We start from the raw sequence: 11173 nt of genomic DNA on the forward strand, positions 1-11173 counted from the left end.
ATGTAATTGTGAAAAACACAAAAATGCCCATAAAAACTGCAAAACACAAAATGTGAAACCATAATTTTGTTTGTATCTCCACATTAAACCAACAAACCTTCGTGCCAAATTTGGTGAGAATCCATCAACAGGGGGCAAAGTAGTGGTAAAAAATGCAAAAAACCACAAAATGCAGAACTAAAAATATCTCTTTGGTAAATCTCATAACGTTAATAATGTAGCACCTCATGATTGTAAACAAAATAGTAGGTTTAATAAAAAACGTCCAGAAAATCTGAAAAACGTAAAATGCCAAATTGAAAATTTGTATGTGCCCCTGCATGGACCTAATGAACGTCCATACCAATTTTGGTGAAGATCCATCCATACCCTGCGAAGTAGTTACATGGACATACAACAGACAGTACTATTATATAGATACAGATACAGTATAAATAAGGAATATCTTTCTTTTGAGAACAGACACCCATCGATCCAGTATTAAACTTCATAAAAGAAACACAAAAGATATGTTCTCAATAGAAAATAGTAAGAATTAAATATTTTATTCAAAAATGAAGCTTTCAAGTTTTTGGTTGTAGAGCATTGTTTATGTTGTACAAGAAGTAGTATCCGTTGAAAATAGATTATGTGGTTAAAATCAGCTAAAGTTTGCGTAATATTTTAAATAGCTTGATGATGATGATGATACGTAACAGCCATACATCTGTTAACCTGTGTTTGATTTGCCTAGTAAATAATCTTTGTGCATGATAGCAACTCAATGTACAAGCTAAAGTTATGAAATTATTTTGGATAACTTGGTGATACTACGTAACAACTATCCGTTTTTTTTTGCTTTTGTTTTATATGCATGATAAACAGTACCAATGCATGATATCATCATCCCAGTGTACAGTCTAATGCTAGCACATTTTTTTGTCTTGTTGATGCTATATAATGGCTATACTACTAAAACAAGCTAAAATTTGCATGCTGTTTTACTATAACTTGATGCTAGCTTTGCATTTCTTTGTGCATGCTATTCCTTAGATGTGTTAATTTAAATCCTTCGTGTGCCTTAAAGACACATAAGGCTGTTGTATAACTCCATTTTCCTATGGTATAAGTGGATAAGAATGTTTTCACAATCACTCTTGATGGAATGCCAGTCCATCACAGGTTAATCCCCACCTATTAAAGAATGTTTTCACAATCACTCTTAATGGAATGCCAGTCCATCACAGGTTAATCCCCACCTATTAGCTGGTGTGGCATTTTCAGGTAAACTGATTTTCTTAAAGAGTAAATTAGATAGGTTAGATATATAACGAGATTTGACAAGATAGATTACGAAGTAACCCAAAAATCCCTTAAAAGTACGGAATCTGTGCTAAAAAATAAATAGGTTCTACACAAAGTGTGCATAATAAGAACAACGTTTATTAGTATCACAAACATGGTGTGTGTATTTGCATTGGATGCTGGACTGTTGCCTGTACTGGAGTTGTGAATTCATCAGGCTGGCTCTTGTCCCAAAAAACTGATATGTTCTATCAAGATGATGTTCCAGGTTGTCCAAATCTCACACTAGTTAAATTGGTAATGTCACACTAATCCAGATCAACTACCTCTACCAACAAGCCTGATAATTCTCATTCAAATATGCAGAACCATTTTATTAGATGGGCAAATATTTTAACCAGGTGTTAAGAGTATAATAATAAAATATGAAGTGTATAATCAAATTAATAGTAATAAACCAGTCATTTTTAAGAATTATAATTTCCTCCTTTTTTATTTCCTTAATTTTTTATCACTAATAAATTTAATTTATCAACTTGTAAGGAATTTTCTTAAATGAAAGAGCAAGCAGGAGGGGGGGGGGGGTGTCACTAATTTATACTTCACCCACTGCCTTAACGTGGCACTACAAACATGGAGATACCATCTGACCTACCATTGAAGGACATTGCTGTCTACATTCTTGCACTTCATGCAGTATTATAACCATGCTGCTCATGAACAGACAGGTGCGACCTCGATAGAATGACAAAGGCAGCTGGAACAAACTCAACTTAATGACTCGTGACCATATGCTATATGAAAGTTGCACATACCTAGAATAAACAACAAAACTTTTAAAAATTCTACATTAAAATTAGAAGATATAAAATGCATGGATATACCTGCATATACCACACTGTTATCCATTTTACAGATGAGTAGAGTATGTTGCTCAAGAACACAAGGAGTATGTGTGAGTGAAGCTTTGGACCCTCAAACTTTCAATTAGAAGTCCAAAGCACTAACCACAAGGCACTGACACCCTAGTTGTGTAATTACTTATAATTGTTTTAAACAAAAAAATAACACTTTTACAATATTTTAACTTTGTTGGATATTAAAAAGGTAGGTTTAATGCACACAAGTTTTGAAATGTTGAAAAATTTGCTGTCCAAAGAATTATTCAGTACATAGTTCTTACACATAATTCAATGGTCATGGTAACTCAAAACTTTGCATCAAGTATGCAAAATAAATGTATTGGATGGGATAAAAAAACTTGTTAAATGAGAAAGGGATGAAATATTAACCCTTTCCTGACTAAGTAGGGGTCACTGCAGAAATAGCAAATAAAATCTTTACTACCACAAACAGGCAAAAATTCTGAATTTAAATGTGCTTAATTTGATTTGAGATACATGGTGTTAGTGCTGTTTAAAGTGCATAATAGCACGAAGGATATTTTATGATATATTAAGTGTTAAACTTGTCTTCTGCTACTTTTTGTTACTCTTTGACTTTCGATTTGTTTAGAATGATTTTTTTTATTAAATATGACTGAAAATTAGAAATTTAAAGTGATACAATATTACTCATATTCTAATTTAGTTCTAAGAATTTTGTTTCACAAGCACATTCTACAACTCATACAATTCAAACCTCACCATTAAGTATTAAGAAATGAAAAATATTCTAAATAGTTACAAATAATTTATCATAGGATACATGACAAAGCATAAATACTGACCAATATATGATTCAGTGCAACTTTTTATCAGGTTCAAGCCAAAAGGTTGAGTAACATTTGTTTTTTATGTTTACACGATAAAAAGTGTTCATCTCAGCAAAATGACAAGATTCCATTCATTTTCATGTTTTCATACCCATAGCACAGTCAGCTCATTTTGTAGCTTTGCACTTAACAACAAACAAAGCAGTCATTTTGTGCAAACAAATGTTAGTTAAGTATCATTTGAACGCAACTCTCGAAAAATGGGAAACACATTTTTTGTGTTTTGTAATGCACTGACAAAAAAACTAGCATGACCACTGAATAATTGAATTTCTTTTTGAATATGTATGGCAGTCAGTTTCTTTTACATATATTAACTAGAATTTTAAGGCATTTTTTTCACTACTATTTTTCTTCTTTTCAATATTATACAAGTGCTATATGTAGCATAGATAAAACACATAATACAGAGTCAATGTTTTGCTTTTCGCAACTAATACGCGATGTGTTTTGACAGCGACCTTACCCAGCTAATACCCAGTATGGTTATAGCAGCTGGTCACCACCTGCTCAGTCAAATGAGACTTCCAATGGGTATTTCTTGGAGAGATCACATAGTGCACGTGTGACTTTAGCAAAAGCTTATGAGCTCTGCCCAGAAGAGGTAGGTAACTTGTTCATAATTTTTAATTTTCAAGAATCACATTGGATTGTAAACTAGTGTTATAACTTAGTTTTGTGTGATCTGCTGTGCATGTGAACATATAATGGTATTGTTAACTTGGTTGTATAACATCTGAATATCATTCAAGTTGGCTAAAAGTGTCTGAATCTGACAAACAGTATGATGGGAAATTCACAGTGAGCTTACTACATCCAACCTGACCACGTGTGAAAGGACACTAGTTGTGAAGTTAATAAAACATGCTGACCCTGAATGTGGGCCCTTTGGAAGTGAGGGGATATTTAAACCTTATAGCATCTTAAGAATGCTTAGAGCCATTTTAATTGGTGAACTAGTTACTCCTGGAGTGATGAAAGTAACTTCACCTGATTTTGAAAGTTATGGCTGTATATAGGTTTGGAGAAGGGCAAGTGAATAGTTTCGGTATGATTATTGTGTACCAGATGTTAAGGATTATGGTGGAGGTGTCGTTATGTAGTTGGTCGCTGCACACTTAGTATCAGACTCATCTGTGAAGTGTGTATACATTTATATCAAGATTGATTAACATCCTCCAGAGGCTCTCTGTTGGAGTTTTTTTGGGTATTCTTACATGTATTTGAAACACTTTAAAGTTGTAGTACTACATAAACTAGGGATTATATAAAAGGTCCTTACTCTAATGCTAAAGAATGAATGAGAACCCAAATAATTATAATTTATGTAAAATGTATTTTATAATATCCCCCCTTTTTTTTGCTATATTTCAGAATTAATTCTGAAAGAATAATACAAATCTTTGAGTTCTTATTCAGGATTAGTTAGTTTTTATTGTGTAAAAATCATGAACGTTTGTGTAGTAAAAACAAAAGCTTGATTGTTACAAGTCTGGAAAGCTTAAGGTCATGTATAAGTCTGAAATATGCTCACTGGATTATGGGTTGATCCGTTTTCTAATGGAATCATGAGGTGTTATACGTCCTATTAAATATGATCTGAAGCTCAGTATTATAAAGATAATCCCTCACAATTTAATCATATTGAAGTAGTTTTTTAGTATTTCTTATAACCCCAAACCAGCTGGCAAATTTTATCATAAGCTAGACACTCTACTTCTGCATTGGCTTTCACCTTGTTCCCAGTGACAAGTAACTGAATCACCATATCAAGGGACTCTCTCACTGCTTTGGGGATTCATAGCATATTGCATGACCCTGATGTTGGCACTCCTTGTTTGTATATGCAAACAGCTAGTTTGGTTGTAAAAAATTCAATTATTACTGTTTCTTAACCTAGTTTTACTTTTTTTTCTATTTTTTGCTTAGCTTAACTAACCTCGTCTGCTCATTTTGCTCATTTCTTCCCTGTCTCTTAAGGTTTTGTAAGTATTCCATCACACTCTAGTTTTGATTGTTGTCAGGTTTTTATGTGTGGGCCAGATTCTTTATGATAAATTTCAACAATAAACAGACAGCACATAGTCCACTTGTTTTAAAATAATATATTAAAAACAAGTCAAACATATTTACAAATGTTTGTTACACTGTTAGTTATCACAGTTGTATCCAGAGTTTTTAAATAATTTCCTTTTTCGTCAAAGTCCACACAGGCTGATTCAATTACTTTGGCAAGATGAACTATTCTTTCTGCTCCTTTGTTACAAAACAGTCTGAGATAATTTCACTTCAAAAAATTGCCACTATACACTCTTTATGACTAAGCTCACAATCACAATTTTCGATGTGTATTTATACCTGAACAGAGGCCTAGAACATTCCACACACCACAAGATATTATGATGCAATAATATCCAATTACAACAACAAGAAAAACTCAGAAGGTTCTTGTTACATGACACAATAATATAACAATCACCAATTCATAATTATTGAACTACACAACGTATAATTTGTAAACAGTTACATACACAAACCTGCAATAAACTATCACTTCTAAAAATAACTAAATATAAACTATCTAAATTATAACTCATGCATTAAAGGAAAACAATTGTTGAGTGTGGCTCGGTTAAGGTTCCAGGGGATACCAGTTAAAAAAAAAGAAGAAAAAGAGAAAATAAAAACTACTAATTGTATGTCATTCTCTTAATATTGCTGAATAAAAAGTTTAACAAGCTCTCATTAGGAAGTAAAATTAGTGAAAGGAATTTGTAGAGGAAAACATATCCAAAAGTCATAAGTCACAGACTCGCTTCAACTGATATAGGCAGCTAAACTACTACTACTACTCTTGTAACATTTCATGTGTACTTCAGTTGCCACCTGAAAATGTTATTTGGATATCATACATTTTAGTTATCAACTTGGCACCATTAGCAGTATGGAAATTGAGAAGCTGTAAACCAAAGTTTGTATTTACAAAAACATGGATGAATATATTCTTGTAAAATAAAATTGAGTGTGATGAGTAATGCATAAATATTCAATGAAGTTGTTTTTAGTCTTTATTCTTTTTACAAAGAAAAATAAACGAGAGAATCTCTTATGTTGGGATAAAAAAAAAACCTTAAAATAGCCATACAAAATAGTGAATTGCTATAAGATAACAATTGTGGACCTGAAGGATATTTTAGAAGATTATTTTAATAGGGTTAGTTAAAGAATGTTTTAAAGTTATTTTTGTACTTAGAGGATAGGTAACTGTATTCTGAATAATATACATCTGTTAAGGGATTCGGTAAAGTTGTTAAGGTTATGTTTTATCTAACCTATATAAAAGTCAGTGTGTGTCACATCATGCTTGATTTCTCTAAATAGGGGGGAATCGTAAAAGCCAAAATGCATTTTATCCAGATAGAATAGTTCAATTATTGTCTGCCCATTATGATTTTAGTGATGGAGATGAAAGGGGGCCTTGAGGAGGGGGATGCTATGAAACCTTATAAGTGTAGTGAGTGTTGGTATAATAAGCATAAAGTAAAGATATGGTGTAGGATCACCTAACGTACTGCCAAGTGCTTAAAATTTATGATGAAAGTAAAAATATTGATTCAGTTTTAAACTTAAATTGTTTCTGAATTAAGCTATTTTCTGTTATATCACCAACATTTTAAATAAAAAATAAACCTCTTTAATCAACAGAGACTCTAAATTAAGAAATCAACAAATATTTTTTTAGTTTTGTTGATTATACATTTCATTTTATACTTTCAATACATGGGCTAACAACAATAGTTGGTTATACTTTTGTTGATAAGCAACATGACATAACAGCCATTGTAGTGTTACCAAAACCCATTGGTTTTTCTATATATTAGAAGTTGTTAATGTAACTGATTTTTACCAATAATTATTCTATGAATATGCCATGGATTCATTTCATGAATGATCTTAATTTTGACTGTCTCGACTGTAGTACTTTTCTGCCTCTTTGTTGGCCAAGCTTGATTTTGCAAAATTTATTTATTTCAGTTAGCTATGAAATGTGAGGTTAGGGTATACTATGGGGTGGGGGTGGTAGTACTAGCCTTGTCATTTTTGACAGACTAAATGCTAGTATTACTATAAACATCAACAGAAATTGTGATAAATTTTGTTCTCATTCTACATATGGTAAACTTACATAGGTGCTTATGATATTTTTTAGTTTTTGTGGTGTAATTTCCTTTGAATTTTTATTACAAATATGTTTTAAAAGATTGTTTAATTTTCGTTTTTTCTCATAATTAAAGGATGTTTTTTATTAGATAATTAGTGTAATAAATCACTAAAAATATTCATTTCAAGTAATACTTACATAAGATTTTTCTATTCTGGTTAAGGCTATTAAACTGACTGAGCTAGAATGTAGAATGTCAAAGGGTTATTTTAGATTTTTATATTGCCCATTTACAAAACTATGCTTTAGATTATCTTTCACAGTTAAGTTTCCATTAGCCAAATAGATCTCTTATGTGGATCAGAAAATAAAAATAAAAGTTTATTGTTACAAAATCAAAGCAACATTAATATAAACAAAATATGTAATTCAAATGTTCCATAAAAACTTTAATAATATTGGTATCATAATAACGAATCTTGGAAATTAGCATCTTTTGGCATCATCGTTGTTTTTATTATAGAATACCATTGGAAAAATTGTTTGTTTGTTTTTAGTTTTCTTTTATGTTTTGTTGTCTTGGGCTTTAACTGGATTTAATTATAATGTTGTTGTTTTTTTTTTTTTGCATAGCTTGTTTATTGTAAATATATGTATCATATTTACAGTGTTTGAAATACAAAACTATGGTGTACTTTCAGGAGCAGGAAGAACAAGAACTTTCTGAAGAAGGTGAGAGTCCTCCTCCCGAGGAAAAAGTTCCAATATGGCAGGGGGGGATGCAGCACCCTAGTCCCCCACCACCTGCACCCCCTCCCAGTGTTAACTCATATCCAGTGAACTCTGTTGTACCTAATCGTATGGGTAACTTGTTAATTGGTCCTTCAAGTGGGAGTCAGCAGCAGGCAACCAGTCCTTCTTATCACTCCTCTGGGACAACCTCGGGAGTGGTCACTACATCTAGTATTTGTAACCAGGGAGTCAACACAAATACAACCCCAGCTGGACCACCAGTAAGAACAACAACTTCAGTAAATGTGACTTTGCAGCCTCCTACCACCCACCAACAACAATCATCTTCACAGGAAGGAACTGAACAGAAACAGGATAGACTTGATTAACTTGTTCTGACCACCAGTTAGTTTTTCTGTCATGCAAGTAAGAATTATAGGAGGGGCAAGTGAGTGCAAATCAAACATTTATGGCAGTGTTCTGGTCTTAGCATAACAACTAAGCATGGGAAGTAAATGTTTTGACTGATTTCTGGCCTTGTCATCAAAGCAAGCTTAAAAATCAGTGTTATTTTTGTGGGTGACAAAGATGTTGCAGTTTTTGAGATTGAATGGCTGGTAGCTTTGTTTATCTAATTTATTTTTAAAGCAAGACAAGGGCTCTTTAAATTCTCCCTTACACCACTTGAACTATGTGGACTCATGAAGATTCAGTGATATCGGCTCACCTGACAAGATATTCAAATTAGCTTTGTAATTTAACTGCTTTCTTAGCTTTAGCTGGCAGCTTGTATGGATTGTAAAAAAAAAATAATAATAAGTTTTTTCTCCAAGAGACACTCCGTATCTTGTAATTAAACTCAACTGTGACTTGATTGTTCCATAACCATCTTTTCTGATTTCAAAATGGAGCATAAAGTGAGAAATTAGTAGTTATTACTAAAACGTGATTGTCCCATGTATTATACAGTAACGTCTGTAGCCGTGTACATTTTGTGTTTGTTTTCAGACACCCAACAGCTAAACGTCTACTTGCTAAGCACTTATTCATGAAACTGACAAAGTAAATAGTTTGTAAAGCAGATGAGCACATAATTTATATTGAGTTGTTTTGGTAATCTAAGAAAAATTGTACGTGCTTGAACCACTGCTATAATAAGATGTACATGTTATGCATGTGTGCTTTGACCCTGTATAGACTGTTACAGTTTGGTGGCTAAGAATGCTGCCCTAATCATGCCTCCAACGTTATTCACCACATTTTAACTATAGAGTAGTGTATTTTCTAAGAATGGGTATTGTCTTGTAAGCTGAAGCTAAAAATACCTGAGTGTAATAAACAAGTTTTTGTTCTTCATTTTGCTTAAAAAATATTTGTATTTATACAGTTTACAGACACTGTAGCATGAACATTTTAGTACCGGTAGTAATACTTTATAATCTGTGCAGAAGTCTTACTTATTTGTGGTTTTAATGTGATTATTTTAGCATTCTTTAAAACTGATTCTCTGCTCTCATTTTGATCATTCACTAAGTTTTGCTACAGTTACAAATTGTTTTATGTATATTTATGTATTTGTGGGAAGTGATTTTTTATTAGTAACAGCCTTGAAGAGTCACTGGGTCACTTTCATGGCTTGAAAAAGAGTTTTTAACTTTCCAATAATAAGGAAAACTTGCTAAATTTTAAACAGTCCTATGAAATCCAACACTCTATAAAACTCATGGCAACAGTTTATTTTTTGAAAGTAAAAAAAAAAAACCGTAGTTTTCCAGAGAGCAACTAAAGTAGTTTTTTTTTTCTGTTTATTAAAACTCTACTTTTACTTGTATGAATTTAAGAACTTATGGTTAAAAGTAAGCTAACTGTATAGATCAGACTAAAATAATTGAAAAGTAATGTACATCTACGAAGACAATCCCTAGATTGCCCTAGTATTACATTAAAACTGTACAGAATAATCATGCAGAGCCCATTACATATACATCTATATGAGATGTATTAAGACTGTTATTGTTTTTTAACAGAAAACAGTTGGTTTCTTCCTAACCATTTAGTATACTAATCCAGTCAATTTCAGTTTCACCTTAAAACTGCTTAGTGTGCTGAACCAATCAGTTTCAGTTTTTATATAAAAATGCTTAGTGTGTTAACCAAGGCAGTTTTAATTTCTACAAAACAGTTTCAGTCTGTCAGTAACAACTACTTAGTGTACTAGACTATACAGTTTTACTACAAAAACTGCTAAATGCACTGAACCAGTCAGTTTTAATCTACAAAACAACCAATTAATGTACTGATGATCAAACATATAGTTAAAATATAAATGTAATTAGATGTCTGGAAAGCATGGAATGCTAGTATATCTATAAACGACTCCACAGGACATTAAATATTTATGTTTGTTGTTTGAGACATGGTTACGTTCTTAAGCCATGTGTTGTCAAATGTATTACCTGATCTTATCATGTTGATTAATAATAATCTATATGTATATAAGTAAATACTTGTTGGAGAAATTGGCTTTGGAAGGAGTTTGTTAAACACAGTTTAAAAGTTGTTCTTACAGCATTCACTGAAGCTGATTACTTTATGCTGGCCTAAAAACATTGTCCAAAATCAAAATTCTTTCAAGAAGGCTATATTCGCCACCGAAACATTTGTTAGTTCAACCTAGTTTGTTTGTTTTTTTCATTGGGTGCCTCGTTTTTTTTTAATTGTTTAATTAATGACATATATTTGCCAAACTCTGATACGAATTTTAGGTTGGATGAGAAAATATACTTTTTTTTGTAATAAGCGAATCCGATTAGTAAAGTCTTGAACTTATAGTGTACAAACGCGGAAAATCGTATTGGACAATCTATTCACATGTAATTAATGACAGTGGCATTATGTACCGTATTTTTCGGAATATAAGACGCACCCTTATTTTGAAGACAAAGTTTCGGGGAAAAAAAAGCTACAGTCGCATTTGAAAGATTTTTATTTGAACAAAAATTCAATTTCATACTTTAAAAATTAGTATATATTGTTCTAAACACAAAAAAGCTCAAAACATCAAAATAAGAAAATACCGTAAATAAAAAAAAAAGGTTTACTGTTATTTAGTTTGGTTCAAAACCTACAAAATCTTCATTGCTTTCACTGTAATTTTTTTTTTTTTTATTATTTAGGGAGCATTATAAATAGTTATGTTTTTAAAACAAAAAACTACTATT

At 31.8% G+C, this 11173-nt stretch overlaps 1 protein-coding gene across 4 annotated transcripts in view; it reads left to right on the forward strand.

The window, feature by feature from the left end:
- Nucleotides 1–9308, forward strand: part of LOC106464279 (probable ubiquitin carboxyl-terminal hydrolase FAF-X) — a 155167-nt gene extending 145859 nt beyond the window's left edge. For 3 of the 4 annotated variants that reach the window (XM_022392384.1, XM_013924410.2, XM_022392391.1), the window contains 2 exons: nt 3516–3662; nt 7922–9308. In XM_022392384.1, coding sequence (XP_022248092.1) covers nt 3516–3662; nt 7922–8341 — 567 coding nt within the window. In that variant the 3' untranslated portion in view covers nt 8342–9308. The remainder of the gene's footprint in view (nt 1–3515; nt 3663–7921) is intronic. The other variant, XM_022392395.1, reaches the window with a different exon arrangement.
- The last annotated feature ends 1865 nt before the right edge of the window (nt 9309–11173 follow it).

The sequence above is a fragment of the Limulus polyphemus genome, unplaced genomic scaffold (assembly GCF_000517525.1).
Source record: "Limulus polyphemus unplaced genomic scaffold, Limulus_polyphemus-2.1.2 Scaffold58, whole genome shotgun sequence".
NCBI classification, from domain to species: Eukaryota; Metazoa; Arthropoda; class Merostomata; order Xiphosura; family Limulidae; genus Limulus; species Limulus polyphemus.